General features: G+C 40.9%; 1 protein-coding gene across 40 annotated transcripts in view; it reads right to left on the bottom strand.

The window, feature by feature from the left end:
- Positions 1–20,275, bottom strand: part of LOC119009022 — a 114,570-nt gene that overhangs the window by 78,327 nt on the left and 15,968 nt on the right. For 33 of the 40 annotated variants that reach the window (XR_005071611.1, XR_005071610.1, XR_005071613.1 and 30 more), the window contains exons 4-5: positions 2,782–2,954; positions 48–125 (exon numbers count right to left, since the gene is read on the bottom strand). Coding sequence is in view for 34 of the 40 variants with exons in the window: in XM_037079887.1 (XP_036935782.1) it covers positions 48–125; positions 2,782–2,954 (251 nt within the window). In the remaining 6 variants the exon portion in view is untranslated. The remainder of the gene's footprint in view (positions 1–47; positions 126–2,781; positions 2,955–20,275) is intronic. The other 7 variants (XR_005071609.1, XM_037079899.1, XM_037079908.1 and 4 more) reach the window with 1 other exon arrangement.

Below are 20,275 nucleotides of genomic sequence, written 5' to 3'. Positions count from 1 at the left end.
ATCTCTGGCGGTGACAAAGTGATTTCAAGGAGTGTATCAATACTTACATCACCCCTCTGGCCCTCACTCTTCAGTGTTGACACTGCAGCACTCGGAGCCAGGCCTCGCTGGCAGAAGGCCATCCACTTCAGAGATAAACAGACAGAGATACGCAGCGGCGGATTTAAAGCTCAAATACATCACATTTTTAGATTATAAATTGCTTCAAAGAAGTAAACTTATCCTGCAGGGATACTCTTCCAGTGAGAAACATCAGTTTATTTTTTAGGTGGCATCAGTTTGAGAAAGTAATTTGTGTTGGTCGATTATATGTTCAGTGTACCGACCTCAACAATGAAGCGCATCAAGAAAGAGGTGATGTGATCATATACAAAAGATGCTCAATTTGGATTGTTTTTACTAATAAGGGTAATTTAATATTATCTTTATCATATTATTATTTCATATCATTTTCACATTAATGTGAAGATGTTTAAAGATTTTCAAGGTATTTAATTCAATAGATGACATTTCCATCTGGTAATTTTATCCAATAACAGTTTATATTCCAGAAAATGTACCTGATCAAAAAATGTACTGCTATAACTAAACAGATATGGTCACTGAACAACAACCAAAATGTTAAAATTGTTTGATTTTTTTGCAACAACTTCATGCAAAACCAGTTTTTTATAAAACACATCTACTGCTTTATTTCACTTTAAATCATTTTAAAAATCATTGGGCTTGTGGAATAAATAACATCATATAGATGTCTATCTGATGAGAAGACCCTGAATGGTCTCATTCCCTCAGTAAAGACAGAAATGGTTACTGCGGCCATCAAATATTCAGACAGACTTGTAATTCCTTATGAGTGAGCAGCCCTGTAAAAATGACTGGGAAACAAAACACTTGTGGTAAAACAATGTTCTGAGGACATTCTGTCAGATTCCTCTCTTTTTTACAGATTTCATCACTGAGCTGCTGTGGCGTAAATGCTTTAAAACACTTTGACATAACATGCTGTGTCCAGAGACCCTCTACCTCTGAATAATGAATCTACAGTATGTTCCGAACAGCTGTCTTCTTGCAAGAAGTTTTTTTTAAAATGCTTTTGGTCGCATCTCCAAAGTCCCGTTTTAGAAACCAGCATAATTTGAGACAATTCACCTGATTCTCGTCACAACAACAACTGACCAATCAGCGCTGCCTCAACTCACAGCAATCTACTGTTATTGGCCAAGAAGCGAAGACAAAGTCGCCATCATGTTCCATTCTTGCTGCCCCCGCTCTTCATATTTAATTCAGAGGTTGTGTATTTCTTTATGATTGCAACATCTGTTTGCTCCCAGTGCCAGCTCCCTCCGTCAGCCACCCTCTGTTCAATAATTCCTGTCCTGACCCCTAAGAGCCCCTGACATCACAGCACCGGCTGCTGCTCAAACTTCACTGGGACCAGACACAAAGGGACAGGTGCCCGCTACCACATCATCTGGTTTATAAACCTGGATCACCTACATCAGTGGTTCTGTTGTTGTTACAGTAAGCCGAGTGAACTCTTTCATGTCCTTGTGAAATAAAATACTGACAGGTATACAGATAGAGTCCTACATATAACACAGGAATCAACACCTCATCCAATTGAGCTGCTTATAGTTTTACATCAGCTGAAAGATTACATCCATGTAGTGATGCAATGATTCCTCAATTCAATGTTTAGCTATTACTATTCAACTATTATTGTTTATCACACTCCACCTCTATCTCAGACCCCATTTTTATTTCATCGCAGCTCACAGAGGGCCAGCATATATAACTATTAAATTCATTTTTTCATGCTTTTCAGTTTTTTTTTTAATGTGAATTATTTTTGTTTTGTTTTGTTACTCCTCTGAGACAGTAAGCTAATTATCTTTGGGTTGGGGACAAAACAAGGCATCTGACGATGCCATCTTCAGTTATTGAAAACACTGATACAATGTTCTGACACAACAAATCAACTAATCATAAAAACAATAGACAGATTAATTGACAATGAAAAGAATCACAAGGCCTAGCCATGGTACACTGTCTGTGTTTGTCTGCACAAAGACCACTTGTTCATACTGAAGACCTTAAAGTTAGTAGTTTCATGTAACAAAAACAAAAACATCTGAAGGCTGGAAAAGTTCTGAAAAAATGGGTGATATAGTGAAACTCTAAACAAAGCCAAAATAAACCTAACTCTGACAGTTTTTATTTGTGTAAATGGAAACAGGACAGGTATTTCACATGACAATCATTCAGTGAGCTTTTTCTCTATAGAAAACAAAAAAGGTGTTACAAATCAATTGTTTTCTGATAAAAAATCTTCCAGAATTATTCCTACACATGGGGACTGTACTTTAAGGGGAACACAGTGCAGTTGTTGGGGACTATCTTCAGCTGTGGATTAATACGCACATACGGACCTGTGAGTATTTACAGCAGGCAGAAGTTAGTAGTATCCATCAGTTGTTTGTTTTGGTCTTTCTTGAGATCTATTGATGGTAATTATATACAAATTTAGACTTTTCATTAAACAATACTGGTAAAAGGATTTTGTTATTTTGACGTTTGAAAAGCTTTCTGATGATTAATATTTCTATCGCTGGAAAAAAGCAATGGCTGTAACTTCTAAAGCCACTTTACTTGCATCAGATTTCCAGCTTGTCAACTCTTCTAACTAATCAAAGCATTTTGTCTAGTTATCTCAGCATGATTGTCTTCATCAGAGGCACTGAAGGTGGCGGGGTCCATAAACAGATGCTACCCACTGACCTTAGAAAACATGGCGGAGGGGCCAGATGTTTGCATGACCTCACAACCTTGGGACCAGCTGATGTGGCAGTGATGGAGATGGGTACTGGCAGAAGAAACTGATCTAGTGGCATCAGAGATTTCCATTTTTCCCGCTTTTTCTGTGTCGGTCTTAACCCCCAAACTGGGCAATCCTGGAAGGCAGGGAAAGATGGAGGACACACAAAGAGAAATATGTAAACACAGAAGAGAAAGAGGGGGGGTGGGGGGGGGGGGACTGGTCAGTGGTGCTGACGGTTGTCACAGATGTTGAGTTCAGCACAAAACTCTGCCAGAAGCCATTATGTCAAGGCTAAGTTAGCTGAATGAACAAGAACAACTCCAGGCCCTGCCACTTTAAATCTCGCTCAAAATTCAACAGCTGTTTCTTGAACGAATGCAGATGCAAAATAATGATAATAATGCCTACTTACAGCTCCTGCTTAGAAGTAAACAATCCTTCTTAACCACACCCTGTTCTCATGGTGGCTTAGCAGCTCTGCATTCTCTTTTGGAGATTTAATTTTAGAGGAAGCAACCGGTTTTTGGCAGGTATCAGAGTGTAAAAATAGCATAAAAGGGTATTGTTCAAGAGCTAGAAATTAATGTTTTCAAATGTCAACAAATGTTTTTTTCTTTACAAATTCAAAGCCATAACCAGAGAGTTTACATAGCTGTCAGAAACAAGCAAAGCATCTCTGTAATATATATCTGCAGAGTTGAAGTCACTTCAACATCATTTCTCCTCAATTCAACGCCTGTGCTTGTCTATTCTGGCATCTGAAATTCTTAACATTTTGACTGGGTGCATCTTGGCTCCAAGCATCTTCACTCAGCTCAGAGAATGTCTTTGTGCCAAGGCCACAGCCTGTGGCGGTTTTCCTAGTGACAGATGAGCATGTCAACATGTTTGTGTGTGCGCGTGTGTGGTGAAACAATAGGCCTTGTAAGCTGTGAACTGTGCCGTTATGGAAAGAACTGTCCGGTTATCCAGTAACCAATGCACAAATATATATTGATTAGGCATAGAAGCATACATATCAATAAATACAAGCAAATGTGAGCATGTATGGGCACAAAAAAGAGACCTCTGAAACATTGCTTCTTTGGTACACAGCACTTGGCCTCACACAGATGGCCTGATAACGCTCACTTGTTGTAATTACTTGCTGAGAAACAGTTATATAAACAGTCGGACAATTTGTACATCCCAAGACACATTCATGAGCAAATACACAAGCGTGAATATCCTCATTTGTCCTAGGAAGAATCTCCCGAAATGCTAACGACATGAAACAATAAATGGTGAGCAGCACCAAAAGAGAACTGCGACATGTGGATCTAAATCTGTCCGTCCTGTCTCCAGGCCTGTTGGCAAAGGGCAGCTCAGCTGTAGCAGGCAGATTGTGTGAACAGCGGACTATGAACATCTCTCCACAGGCCATACCAAGGTGTCTAATCCAGGAAACACTGTGAACATACACCCTGTGGGCTCCCACAGTGCACTGCACAGCCCGCATCCCAGTGCACACTGCAACAAATCCTCCATCTTAACAAGCCAGTTTGTGTATTGTTGAGTGGTAAAACCTTAAATCATTACCAAACCACACAATATGCTAATAGGATATTATTATTTCATTTGTTTCCGATACAAATCTGTTTGTTCCCAGACTTTGAGAGGGCTCAATCCAAAAGCAAATTACTTGATAAAATGGTGATTTTGCAGTGAAACAGGGGAAAGAGCCAAAAAGAAATCGCTTTTGAAAAAAACAACAGGATGGATTTGCTTTATTCTTTAAATAAAACTTGCAAGAGTTGGCATTTATCAGTATTAACTAGTACATTAATATTATCAGATGATAACACAAGTCAACAATATCTGTAAAATAAAAGGCAGCCTTACTAGATGTGACATGTCTGTATCTCTTGCCTTTCAGTATTTTTGCACCTCCAGAAGTATAATGCTTGTGATATTTTTGTGGCGATTTATATAAAAAGAAAAATCCAGTGTGATAAATTTATAGATATTTCATTTACACATTTTGGCACATTACCTGAAGAAATATTGCCAGCTCGCCTAGGAGTGCGTCTGCTGTCCAGCACCTGTCATATCAGCTGAGAGTCACCCACGTCACAGGGTGTCGCGAAATGACAGCTCCCAATGTCTGCAAAGATGAAGCCTCAGGAGGAAAAAAAACAGGACGGATCGAAATTTCATACTCCCAAGTATATCAAAGTGACTCCTGTCAGCATTGCATCAAAGCGGAGAAACAGGAACTGTTCATTTTTACAGCTGAGAGTTGGACAGTGGAGGGGGAGATTCTGGGGAAATGGGATAGGAAGGTGTGCAGCGTAAATTATGCTGGATGACTTAGAGGAAAAACAGTGACAATGAAAAGCACCTTGTCAACCATTGTCCATTTGGATTTATGACAGCAGAGTCAAAATAAGGCTGTGACAGCGGGGTGATGTTTAAGGGGGAGTTTTAATGCAAAGATGAGGGTTTGAGTGATTTTCAGAGATCTATGTTTCCTACATATTTTGAGGGTTCATCATTGGCTTTTTAGCTGGATGTAGCCACTACTAGAAAAAGTTGTAACAAGAATGGCGCACAGTAGAAAACTGCCATTGTGATGTTTGGTTTTCTGTGATAATATATTGGGATATGAAAATATACACCAGGAAACTTGAATGACTATTTTTGGAGATTAATCATAATATTGGAGAATTGATTGGGGAGTGCATTTTATCAAACAACCAAGCAAGCCCCGCATTTTTTTTTGGATAATTTTATTAAGAATGATCAATGATTGTTCGTTGTGATGTCATTCACAAGCAACAAACTCTCATGTATCAAAGAACCCAATCGGATTTAATTCTGTAACATTAGACATGGAAAATTAGAGCCTTTTGAGTTTTTACTTTTGTATTAAGCAGCAAAAAAGTTGTAGACATCGACCTATAAACACCATTTCTTTTTTACATCAGGATCCAGAACGTTAGAACAATTCCAGGATCCATCCATTTATTCAGATCTGTACCAAAAGTTAACTGGGTCTATTCTGAGTCTGTCCTCCATCTAAGTTTTGGGGAAATCCCTTGAGTAGTTTTTGTGTAATCCTACTGACCAACCAACCAAAGAACAAACAAACAAGGGCAAAAGCATAACCTCCTTGGTGAAGGTAATTATACAACTGAGAATAGATACTGCTGCAAACATGCGTACTGCACATTAAACAAGTAACAAGGGAATTGTATCATTATGATAAGTACTAAAAAATAGAAGTACGGCAAGCAAAAACACGTAGCATAACACAAAACAACATTGACAGTCACCATGGGGCAAGCCTGTTAACCTAAGCAGTCAAGATAAACAAGTGTGTGTCTTTGCTTGTGTAGGCCCACACTGCTACAAGATACAGAGATACGACTTGTGCTGCAATGACAAATATTAGAGGCTTGAGGCTAAAAGAATCCAAGGCAACCAAAATCTGTTTTTGTCCCAAGGCCAAACTCTGTACTGCACTGTGGGCCACTTCTGATTTCAGCACTAGCTGGTGTAACGCAACCAGCCATGCATTAGTATTGGCCCTCCAGTTAGAGCAGGCTCTTAGGATCCTGTCACCCAAACTTATCATACACTCTCACACACAACCAGACACACTCATGCAAACAGGGAAAAAGCAGCCCTTTTGCTGCAGAAAGAAAGCACAGACCTTTATTAGCTGCACACATCCCTTTCTATCCCTTTGTCTCTGAGGCACACAAATATACAAATCTTACTCATTCACACAGGGACCATAATTCAGCATTGTTCAGACCACTGAGACCTTTTCCAGCGGTCAAACACACAGTGGCAGGGACGTCCCTCTACACAACATAAAAGACTAAATCTCCCCGTTAAAGCAGCCAGCCCATCTCTCTCTCCACTTAGAGGGGGGCCCGAGCTAGCATACAAAGTTCAACAACTGTGAAGAAGGAACTATTAAAGAGGACACACAAAGCAGTGACCTTGACTGACAAGTGCTCTTCATTCTAGCCATAAACAGCAGTGGGGCCTGATAAGTGTTCATCGGTGCGGGGAGTAATGACCTATCCGTCAGCAGCGGTTGGGCTGTGTGAGGTAGTATAAATGGAACATACATAATGTACAGCAATAATACCAGCACGCTCACAGCCTAATGTATTATCATTATTCTTGGGGACCAGGTTTTTTTCCCCCTCCTCTAACCCTGAGTAGTGTGCCTCAACACGGCGGGTAAATGCCTCCCGGCCACGATAATTTCATTCTAATCTTTGTTCCATATTATAATTTTCATGGTCAGAATACACCAGGAAGCAACGCCACGTTTCTATCAAGGGCTAAACAGAACACAGGCCATAACTGGAGGTTTTATGTGACTGTATAACCCTCGTTCTTAGTGCACCAGTCAATTTATGATAAGAGTGGAGAAAGCTGTAAATTTATGTGTGATGGCCCATCTTAAACAACATCATTACGGGCTGAATGAGCCTCTGATACAGCAGCTGTATCCATGCTCAGAACATGTTTAAAGAGGAGATCAGAGGAGATGACTACAAGATTAAACAAAGTTTGTAAAAAGGTAACATAGCATGCCATGCTTGTTATAATGAACCCTGCTTGAATCGCTCACTACTAGCTCACTGTGCTTGAATGTCATTACTTACAGATCTGAGGCAGGGAGTTAAACACAGACGGACAAGTCCTCATGCAACTATTGGACTTACTTCTGACTTTGAGATTAATGGACAGTTTGTTCAGCATCTTCACTTGAATCTGGACTAGATATTCTAACCACCTTATAGGGCAAGACCTCACGTTGATTTTTAGAAGGAAAGCACAATGATACTTGTTAATGAAAGTTCACAATGTCCAGTCTGCCTGTTCATCACACAATGCATGGATTTCTATGTTAGATAATATGGCAAAATGAGGAGTGACCTGCTGTGTCTTAAGAAATGTAAATGATGGCTGACAAAGAAACTATATCTAATATAAGGTGCCAATCACCAATTTATTGCCAAAGTTAAAAAGCATTCAGTCAAGAGACAAATAAAAGTGTTGAAATCCGATATAATCAGTCACTCTTAAAAGACCATTAATTTCTGAGCCTATTTGATAAACTCTGTCTTTTTTGTGTGACTTTTGTGGGTGAGTTTTTAAAAATAAGACACCATCTCCAACAAAACGAGATGTAGAATGAGGTTTATCTTTCAAAGAATATCATACCCCAAAATACTACTTAGTGAGAGCTAATTCAGTCTGGAATTCTAACTGGTTGTGCTGGGAGTTATCATGCAACACCACTAATTAACAGGCATTTTCTGAGGCCTCCCACACACATACTGCACCCAACTCACAGCCAGTGTCCTCATCCAAAACTCATCTCTGCTCTACAGAAACAAGGATATGCAGTGCTACGACACAACATTCCTATAACACATACTGCATATTGTAAGAATGTATTCTTGGAAAGTGAAATAATCTCCATTAGGAATACAGGAATAGTCGAGCTGCATTTCCTGGAAAAGCGTTTGTTTGCTGTTCAGAAACTAAAATAACTGCACAATGTTATCACAATGTTGTAGCTAATGCTTAATTAGTTTTTAAGGGAAATCTAAAAGCTGTAAATTTTGCGTGCAGGCCCATCTCATCTCTCCCAGGTATCCCTACAGAGCAGGGGAAAAATGAAGGATGCCTCCAAAGCTTGGAGACAGTAATCTCCCCTGTGGAGGTCAAATCTAACATGGCAGGTTAGTGTCTGTGGAGATTGACAGCCTGGAGAAATACTGCTGCCAGGCACCCACAACGCACAGTGACAGTAAACACCTCCCAGGAAAAAGGCTGGTTACCAAGCCTTATAGAACGACTGTCAGAGGGCGCCAGTCATCAGAGCTGCCGCTGACTCCGCGCTGACAGACTCTGTCAACCTATCTCTATCATATCGAAACCATCTCAATAATGTGAACATCAACTCACCCAGGAAGTATACACATCCAACCTGGACACATCTTCATCAGAAACATGTGTATGGAATACTTATTCTTTCTGCGACAACCTCATGCATGATCAGCCACAGAAACACTTTTTCCAAGGATCTTAGAAAATATCATTCATATAAAATCATTACATTTTCTTGTGACCACAGTAGTCTAAATTCGAAGTAGAAGGTTGATGGTGTTTTTGTGAGAAAAACATAAAAAATCGAGCAGAACTAAAGGAATTATTCATGCTTTACTGCAGAACTGATTAGCTGATGCGTCACTTAGTCAAACAGAAAACTATTCATCAGAAACTGTTTTTAAGTAATATTTTAGATGATTCAAGCGTCTCAACTGTGAAAATGTTTGTTTTTACTTCGTCATCCATGTTAATAAATGGAAAATCTTTGAGTTTTCCTTTGTTGGTTGAACAAAACAAGACATTTCAGGATGCTGGCATGTTCTCTGTGAACCTATAATGGGCATTTTCTATTGTACTGTTCATTTGCAGATATTGTTTTGAGCAAACATCTCAATTAAAAAGAGAAATCAAGTTAATAAAACAATAATGAAAACATGCATTAGCTGCAGCCACAAAAGGAGCAACTGTATAAAATCATGGCAATATACTGCAACTTGTTTGTCCATATTTCATGTTTATACTATAAATCTCTGCAAATTCTACACCACAGGTTAATATTAAATAATAGCTCACAAAGCTCAAGGAGAGCAAAGGAGCCTTTAAGGAAAACTCTTCACTGTAGCATTATAGTTGAATAAATAAGGTTGAAAAAGCTAACACTTACACTTAAATCTGTGTTGTTTTCTGTGGTTGCACAGAAATTGTAATGCAGTACAGCACACCACTAATTGCATGAAATATGTTATCTTACAGGCTTGTGCTGTCTGCCTTTCATAAACAAAGGCTGACAGATCATGCCCTCAACCAGTGACCCTGCTGTGAGCATATGCACTAATACAAGGTCACACTGGAGACTGGCCACATGAGGAGAAAACAGCCATCCAATTTGCCTTGTGAGCCCAACACGGACACAAACTACTGATGTAGTCATCATGCCCTGCAATAAAACGTCAGAGCGTTAAACGGGGCCCTTTTTTCATTAACAGCTCTAATAAATGATGCTTCTATAAAACAAGAGGAAACCCTTTTATGTCTGCGAGAGTAGAAAATGATAAAGGGATATCACTGCCAAAAAATCTGTTGTGCGCTCAATGTCAAGGAGGCTCCACTAGCTCCCACTGAGCTCAGCTGTGTGCAAAAGCATAGCAACCTTTAATTTTCATAATGGCAGGTCGCCATCTTTAAAACAGAGATCAACGTGTAATAATGTCCATATACCACAATGACACGCATCTGCCTCAAAACATTCCATGCTCCAAACACTAATCGTTAAATATTAAAGAATAACTAGCCATAACATCTCTTCTGAAGTAAGGAAGTCATATCATGGCTCCGATTGGTCTGATTATGGCGGCTGGGTGTTGATGGGAGCATGCTACAGGGGGTGATGGAGGTTTAGAGGGGGTAGGCAGAAAAGACAGGCAGACAGACAGACGAACAGACCTATAGCCTGATGCCGTTCCCCCCTCATCCTTTGCTTGCCCTTTGTCATGCACCCTCCTCACCTCCAGAGCTGTCACTGGCTTGTCAGAACCAATCACAGGATGCCATGCTGTCTGCCAGCCATGTACCAGTTTGGACAGGATGACATCAAATTTCTGGTGCTACGTGTCAAGGACCATATGAAAACAGATGTCCTCATTACTGGGTCGCCCATGCTTCAGAATTTCTACACGTTCACCTTTTTTTAAGCAGATCAGGTGAACAAGAAGGTTTAATTTTTCAGTTTACTCTTATTTTTGATGTACGTTAGCAATTAGGTGGAAAATGTCTAAAAATAATAAGCGACTTGAGAAAAAAAAATCAGATACATTTTTGCAAAAAACAATTTTTAATCTTATCACATAATGCCACATAAGTGCAGCAATTTACACTATCCAATATGCTAAGAAAAACAGCAAGCTAAAGCCTGGTCACAGTGTGATAAAACAGTGACATGCCCAAGCCTGGTGTTATGCATATATGAGGCCCTCTGAGATCCAGCATGACAAAAGTAACTTTATTGAATAGGACAGATCGCTGCTTGTCTGACTGACTTAATCTGTTTGATTGAGCAACGGGACGCCTTCGGCTTCACAAGTCCTTCAAAGGCCGCAGATTCTGCAAGTGTGAAAAAAAGAGGGAGGAAAAAAGGAAAAGAGAAAAATCCTCCCCCCCACCACCACCACTTCTGCTGCAACACACACGCACGCACCAGAGCAGCTTTTGGAGGGCTTATTTATTAGCTTTAAACATCTTATTCATTGCCCTACCACCCAAGCCCTTTCAGGTCATCAGCCTCTAACAAAGACCCCAAGCCTGGAAAATCTGTCAACTGTCAGTGTCATTGATTAGGAGCAGAACTCTGGGCGGATGATGAGCCAACCGTTGAAGAGTAATAAAGGGCAGAGTTTGAAGAGTTTGTCGCTGACAATAACACTGCTGCTGCAAATTTCCTTTAGACTCAAAAGCATGCCGCATTACAGAGCCATACATTCATTTGCTCATGCTCTCATGATCTTATTATGGGGATCTAACTTTCCACTCCACCCCTTTTTTTCACTGTGCAGTCCTAACACAAAGCAGACCTCAGCTATCATTGTGCTTGATCTGAATTTTATTTAGAGCTCCATATGCTTCTCGAGCCTACCCTCAAAGCCTGGTGTTGGTGCTTGGCCTCTCTTGGCCCGTTAACCATCAAAAGAGGGGCCACTCTGTCACCATACTGCCTATTGTGGGCCTTCGAGGTTAAGAGACAAAAGTGTGAGATCATGAATGAGTGCTTGGCAGTCTATTGGAGGTTTCCCTCCACACAATTGAACTGAGAATCTGCACCTGATGCAATTCAAGCATCCAGTTTGAAAGAGAAAAGAGGTTACTTTGTTTGCTTTGGAGATGGAGTGGCCCTGTTAAATAAAACTGGCATGTTTTTTATTTTCAAGCGATTGGCAGACTGATTTTCTACATCTCTGCAAAGGACGATGCATATGGTTTCTCTCCTACTGTCTGCTGAATACCAAACCAGACACTTAACACATGAGACCACAGAGGAGCTGGATGAAACCCCAGAGAATCTCCACACCTCACAGCAAGAATCAGGCTACAGAATTACCCCTCCACTATCTGCGGGGGCGTCCTCTGGACATGCATTTCCCCTACACTTCCTCCCCTCGAAGTAGCCAAAGCTGTGTCTCTCAAGTCTCCAGGTCCCCCCTTAGTGACAATTTGTCCACATCAGAGAGCCGTCATCCCTAACGAGATCTGACTCGTGACACGCAGATGGGGAGGGGCTGGGCACAGGCAGTGCTAGCGCTGGGTGCCTGCCTGGCCTGGGGCTACAGAAAAACGCCATGCTCAGACTGCCGTGTGAGAGAACACAACTGCTTTCTGCTAAGCTCTGCTTTACCAGCATAAGCTCTACCAGCCCACAGCCCACGTCGCTGGGCCATTACAAGGGATGGGATGCAAGAACAACAATTAAATGAATGTTGTTAATTATATCTGTGTGCATGCAAGCAAATGAAATGTAACATACAGATTAAAAGTGCAGGAATTTCAATGCTTAGGGATTTTCTTCAAATCATATCAGCATACTGTTTGCCAAAAGAGTTACATTTCAAGCTCATGAAATAAAGAAGTGAAAGTTTTTTTTGCCAACCTTCCTGACTATCTCACCATCTTACTTACCATCTGCTGTCAGTGATCTTACCAAGTTCTGCAAATAATAAACTGCAAAGGATAATGCACGCCACTTCATTAAAGCATTCACAGCAAGAAAAGACACTTTCTTAACGCACAGACACAATAAGTCTGTGACTAAACAGCAAATCATGTGAAATAAGCTTTGCATTGTGACACGAAGAACAGAGCCTTTCAGCTCCTCTTCCATTCAGCCACACATAAAAAGAGCTGGCCAAAAATTCCAATTGGGCCTTCGGGCAACTTCTGTTAGTAACTCAGTGTCATTGACAATGATCTAGAAGTTTCACAAATCCAGTAAAAAATATCACAAAGCATCACTGCAACTTCTAGTTCTACACACAACCTTTACGAAAATGGTATGTTATTGCTGACATATGTTGGCCTCGTGTCAGCTGATATAAGACACACACACTGCACATCCTCGACCCCCCCACATGGAGTTGACCTTGCATCCTTAAAATCACAGCCTCTCTGTTCCGGTCAAGTGCATCAGCCAGGCAAATGTATGCAATTAGGTCATGCTGGCCAGTGTGACCCACACCAAAGTAAAATCCTATCAGGGCACAGGGGGTAAAATTGTCTCAGGGAATCACCTTAATAAATAAGACGAGAGATAAGTAAAGCTGAGGGAGCAGGGCTACGCTGTGCATGATAAGAATTAAATCATCCTCCAATATGCTGTGCTTACCCAGGACTGGCCTTTAAATTGGAAATATAAAAGGCATACTGTGGCCAGGAAATTATGTTTTAAATAGATAATAACCAGAAGGCCCTTTATAAACACTGGCTCATACAACAGCCACCCCCTTTAAATACTACTCTACCACAACTTTCTTATCATAAAAACTCAATGTGTCACTGCTTCGAACCCTAAATAAATCAGCATTTTTTTACTCCTTTGTTTCCTCTCTCTGCTCTCGTTCTTCCACTCTCCTCAGCCCTGCTGGCTGCTCTCACCTTTCTCTCCTGGCCCTCTGGCCCTCATCCTTGGCTCTGGCTCCTGACAACCTCACCCACTGAGCTACAGATTGGCCGGCACACAATGCCCCAGATCCTCATTCACCAACACAATGCACTCACCAGCCATACACCTTCCCTTCTCTTCAACTCTCTCACCACATCCCTTCTGTCCATCCCCTCATTTTCCTTCCCTCTCATTCATTCCCTCCGTTCATTTAATTTCCTCAAGCTCTCTCCCAAGTCTATCTGTCGCCTCTCCGACTCGGCCTTTCTGGCAACTTGGTGGTGACTGGTGAGCCGACAACAGAAACCATCTCCTGCCTTATTCCGGTGCAGGGCAGCATGAGCGGGACGAGCCAGAGCTCACAAAGCCACTGCCGAGCGAAACAAAGGTTGTGTGCTCCATCATTCAAACCGGGGCCACTCCGACAGCTGCCTCCGCCACGCTCACACTGACAAACGGCCAGAAAAACAGATGGTTTGTGCATTCATGACCAGTTTAGTGGAAGCCCAGGAGTCACCCCCCATTCAAGGGGAGGGTTTTTGTCAGCTATTCCATAATAAAGCTTTTCAGTCTGGTAGAAAATTAGAAATGCATTTTAAAATTGTCACTTAATTATTGAGGTCATCCCAGCCCCATGGAGGAGAGAGGAAAGAGCTGAGGCTCTGGCTTTGTGACACATGACTGATCTGAAAAGATGGGCTGCCTCATTTCACTTTTTAAATCCTGCCAACACATTAACATACATTTGTCAGTTTGCTTCTGAAAAGCAGATGCATTGAATTTTGGACGCCAACTATCCTCCAAGGAGACAAAGTTCATCATCTCAACATATGACCAATATTGGCATTGCACTTGTATACCTCACTAACAATGAATCAAATGAAGATAAAGAATATTCTTCACTGATAAATGTATCAGTAACTTAAATTCTAAGATGTGTTACAAGTGCACATCCTGCAACTGGCCTCGTTGATGCATTTACATGTTGAACCACGCTCCTCTTTTATCAGGACTCACATCATGTCAATCAAAGTGCCACACACATACAGGCACATCTGGACCATAATTGATAGCAGATGAGTGTGTCCAACCCTCTGAATCTTTTATCACTACTGCTCTCTCAGACCCATATGGTTAAACCATGGCCCAGGGAAAGGGGGCACTCAACTCATCTGCCCAGGGTGACAATGTCCTGGACACGTAAAGCTCTGGTTCGCAGCCCCGGAGGCCTTCGTTTAGAGCTATAAAATCTACCGGCTGAACCGTTCTGTTGATATGCATTTCAGCTGACAAAGGAGAGAGCATAAATCCAGATAAAGAAATGTTTAATATTTAGTATTTTTACATCTCAATTCTTTGTACAAATAAGCTAAAAGTGATTAGATAAAGAATACAGGTATATGAGACTAAGTCGACCACAATACTGGTGTATGTCATATCATTAAAAAGAGCTTAGCCGTTGCTTTGAAGCAGTGAGGCGTGAACCATACTGGGCTTCTGAGCATCATCATCAAGCTCTTGGCATAACACCCCAAAAAGTCATTTCCAATTGTAAGAGAAAGCATTCACTGTGTTGCACTATATCATACACAGTACTGTTCACACAGATTAGCTCGAGTGCCAGCCGAAGTGACACTGACTAAACTTAGTTTGTTTGTTCCCCCATATTAAATTAGTTGCACATCTCCCAGTGCCCAGAGACAGGGCCTAACAAAGCAAGGAGAACGGCTGAGCAGATATGAATTAAAGATAACGCCAAGCCACCGCACGTCTGTCTCTGCTTGGAAACCATCTGGACGTTCAATATTACATCCTTGTCTACACTTTTCACGTTGATCAGGATCAAAGTTTTTTGACAGGTCTTCATGATGCATCACTCCCAGATGTGGTTGCTGGCTGAACACATTTGTCGAGGTCTCACTCTTGTCTTGAGCAGTCATGCAATGGCCTCAAAACATTGTCTCTAAGAGAAGTCACAGCTGTAGCAGAGATAAAAGCCCACTTGCTTCTCACCTTAAAAAGGTGACAGAGACATCACGTCAAACTCTAATTTAATCAGAGGTAAAGTTTGCTTTGCTTTAGGGATTACGCATTAAGTACAACCTTGGAGTGACTTTTTAATGGAAAATAATGAATTTCCATTAAAGCGAAAACACTTAAATGCTACTCTGCTTGAGTTATAATCAATCTTAAGTATTAACATAAAAAATTCAAACAAAAAAAATGAAAATGTCTGATTTTGCCATGTAGGTTTTTTTTTTTTTTGCCACAGACACTATAGATACAGACCGCAAGCATATCTTAACTATTATGTGATCTAACGTGTAGTGATCCAATTCATAATCATGTAGGCTGAGCATCATTGCGCTGCACGGGTAGAGTCAAATTAACATAATCACTGTCATCATTAGCATAATTTCTGTGCTAGTTTGTCCGTGTTACTTACTGTAATGTATAGCACAATAGAGACACCCAACAGCATGTTACATGCTGCACATAATAGCAGACCACACATCCTTGTTGACCTGTGAGAGACCCACATGGTTCACAGAATATAAACATGGATACACACGACACCTTCGCCTACACACACATAGTATTAAGCTGATTGTACCCTGACAGCTTCTGCTTTGTTTCCACTTAAGCACTGCCCTCCTCTGACTGTCCAGGGAAGTGCATACAATCAATATGGCAACACATCTCACTCCTCATGGCTGCTCCAAGTTATAACATCTCTCCGAGGCAAAGAAGACTTCAAGACCGGTTTTATTACTTGAGGAGAGTGCACAGTCGGTGGATGAGAGACCCCTCCCCAGCTCGCTCCAGCCCCCTATCCAGTGCCATTTGTTGTTGGACTGCACCCCTTTGGCAGCGGATAGGAATCACTTCCTCAGAACATGATGTGGGAGGTGTTCAAAGATAGACGCTGACAGAAATCTGCTGCCGTTGCCAAAAGCTCTGGCATTTCTGAAACGGATGTGAATTTGATCAAATAAATGTGACAAATGTGTGAATATGGACAAAAAATAGCAATCAGATTAAATAAATACAAGCTAGAGGTGGGTATAAACAACTTGGAAAATAAGTCACAGTATGTTGCTATGTTACAAATTATCTTTCGACAGTAAAAATATATCCTTGTCGCCAGCATAGCCTTTTGCTTCGATTTTTATTGGTGTTGTTATAATTCTAAGCTCAACCAGCTGGTAACTAGATGACACTTAAAAGTTATTTTCTGGCCAAAAAAAGAGAGAAATTTTCCATCTTTTTGAAGATTGTACAAACTGCTCCTGTGAGACTCAAACCACAAACACAGACAGCATCTAAGCAGAAAGTAATTAAACCCCCGGTAGAGTCTAATCAGCATTCATGAATGGCATCAGCGCCTAGTATGATATACAGTACAGGCCCTGTCAAGGTGATTTCTCACTGCTCACCAGCTCCTCTAACAGCTCTCACCATGGCCATCATACACACACAAACACACACACACACAGCTGCTGTGTGCTCGTCCCTCACAAATTAATACCCACAAGTGAAACCGTGACCTGCGGAAGGCAGCCCCGACCTGCCGTCCCAGAGCTTCTCAGTGGATCCACCCCCCCTGAGCGCGTGGCTCTGTCTGTCTCCCCCCTCCTCTCTCCCTCTCCAACAGGAACAAGGACAAGAGCTTCCATGGGATGAATAAAATAATCACTGACACAATATGTTTAAGTGTCAGTTTGTGTGTGAAAACATCTGCGTTTTGTCTGCTTTTCTAAAATAAATACATTGCAACCCTTATCTGATATACATTATATGATTTTTAAAAAATAATAAAAAAAAAAAACACCAGCTGTGAAAATAAATTTAATATCAAGTCAGTGAACAAAGCAACACCTTCGAAATAATTATTTCACACTAACATAATTTATCCTCCATTCTGTCTGGTTAAATCCTGCTTGTTTTTCAACTACTCACTGCGGCTGCTGATTAAAAAGAAGCTGATGTCTCAGCCATGCTTGGACAGTGGCTAGACTGCAGAGCAAAGCAGGAAGTGAAGAGACTCAAGGCCAGGGAGGCAATAATGGACCTTGTCTGTACAGTCACCAAATGGCTACTGCTTGGTTAGCTGTAAGCTCCATTTTGGGACCTTTGGTTCCCATATTTAATTAAAAATCCATTATCACCTCTCAGCATAGTGAGCAGCACTTCAGCCCATACTATCCTGATCTGCACTCTTAATTGGTCTTAAATGGCTAAATTGCTTCCCACGCAATCCATCTTCCAGTTCTCTACGAAGAGGAAGAAGTTAAAAAAGAATTGTTAAGTCTTGTTTAAAATGATTCCCCCCATCTGCGATGTTTAAACTAAACGGCAATGAGTGTTAGAACAAAATGATTCTCAAACACTTGCGTGTATAACACACAAACACGCACTTCACCAGACCTTGTGGCAGACCTTGCAGGGAAACTTGTTTAGGTGGTGCATTAATATTCAAAAGGTGATGCTGCCAAAGCACCTTGAGCAGATGCACACTGGCACACATTGATGGCCTGACTGAGGAGCTGCAGAGAAAACAGTATAAGACAGAGAAGCGTTCACACAACAGGAAAGCAGAAGATAAGCTTAAATTTTAAAGGTACGAAGGAAAATGAGAACCACAGGTAAGAAAATGAATAAAAAAGAAAGAGGAGAGAGAAAGATGAGCTCTCCTTCACATCCCAGTGCTGCTCTCCTTCATTGTTACCTCGTCGAGTGCGGCCAGGCCCCAGCTCCCCTGGCAGAAACTAAGTGGCTTGCTGGCATATGGTGTAACCTCCATTTGAGTGCTAAAAGCTGGATATTGTTTTTGTGGAGCAGATGTTGGCGGGCATGGCAAAAGGCACAGCTGACTGGGCTGCACAGCTGGGAACGGTGTCTGTGACCCACATACAGGGGGAGCAGTAGTCAACTGAGAGCCACAACCTTAATGGAGAATGGAGAGACACGATTTGAAGTTCGTCCCTCTATTGTCTTTACAGCCACAGAGTCGAAAATGAAGTCTCTTTGGCTTGTTTTTAGCTCTCGGCACTTAGCAGGAAGAAGCAGCCTCGGTTAGAACACAACGGTGAAATATTAAGCACAATCAGAGTCATGGCCTCATGAGGCTTTACTTCTACAACCATTTAATTTGGGGAGTTTTATTCTGGAAAATCACAGTAGGATGGAAAGAACCTCAGCTCTCTGTGCTCCTCAGAAAAACACAGAACCATCATGTTTTAAATTGGAATTAAATGAGCTTTCATGCCTAGATTTGAGCTAATGAAAACGAAACGAGGACACTTAAGAGTCCTGACCGATTTCCCAAACCCAGAAGTGTCCCCGATGCCAAAAGTGGACAAATGAAGATTATGCTGAGATTATAATAAGGATGCCAAAGCCATTATCCAGTCTACTTTGACAAATGTTGTGCCTTTCTGTGAGCAGATGGGACCTAGAGTTTGGGTGGGGAAACAGGCAGAGTATCCTTCACCCAGTTGGCTAGAAAAGACCAGGATAAACGGCAAGCAGGGACACTGTCAAGACACCCCAATATTCCATGTAATGATTATCTGAGTGCTTATCTCCATCAAATACATTAATTTTGCTGTACTTACCGTAAACTGACCTGTTAAGCAACAATTAATACCAGGGCTGGGTATTATAACAAAATTACATCCTAATCCTGATATGACACTATATATAGCCCTTGATTTTTGTCATTGTTGTATATTGATATGGCACAAGTGTTGATTTTCCTTGTTCCATTACAGTGAAGAGATGTCATTTTCACCCACATTACAGATGACTATCATATATTTCATTGTGTTAACATTTTGTTAAAGCAGCGACAGTCATCGCTACAGTATTTTTCTGATTTTGTCGCCCAGTTGGAACAGTTATAAGGCGCTTTTGATAACTGTGTTGCTACTATTATTTTCATTAACGGTTAACGTGATGCTTATCTTTGCAAATAATCATTTAGTTTCGATAATGTCAGATATTATGAAAACATTTTCATCACAATTTCCCAGAGCCCAAAGTGACATCTTCAGATTGCGTCATTTGTCTAAAATCCATTCCTCTTTTACTCTTATAAATGGCTGTACATCCTTATGTTGTAGAAGCAAGAGACACTGAAAACTGACAAAGCAATTAACCAATCATCAAATACTTGGTAAGGTTACTTCATAAAATCCACTGATTGATTGACTAACTGATCTAGTGCTAATATATTGTGTATTGTGATAAAGATAATAAATATTGCAATGTTATGTTAAGTTCATATCGCCCAGCCATAAACAATAAAATATTATTATTCAGAGCTTTGCATATTTATTTCAAACTCTCCACTGTTTCACGTCTGTTCACAACTGCTGTAATCATTTAATGTGTACTAGGGCTGAAGGCTGGGCAAAATGGCCTCAAAATAATGTTGCAATATTTTTACGTTTTACCATGACAGCCAATATATACCTCTATATTTTGAATCAAGTGAAGTCAAAATGTATATACATAGCTTATTTAAAAACCACATGAGATGACCAAAGTGCCATACAAACACGGACCAAATATAAAGTCAACAAATACAATAAACAATAAAAGGTCATGCATAAGAGTTCAAGTTTTCTGTACTTTTGTTGTATTTCCAGAGAAGCCAAAAGAAGATTTCCACTGAGGTAGAA

This window comes from Acanthopagrus latus, chromosome 19, assembly GCF_904848185.1.
Source record: "Acanthopagrus latus isolate v.2019 chromosome 19, fAcaLat1.1, whole genome shotgun sequence".
Classification (NCBI taxonomy): domain Eukaryota; kingdom Metazoa; phylum Chordata; class Actinopteri; order Spariformes; family Sparidae; genus Acanthopagrus; species Acanthopagrus latus.
Note: the sequence above shows the minus strand (reverse complement) of the source record. Positions and strands in the feature narration are given on the sequence as shown.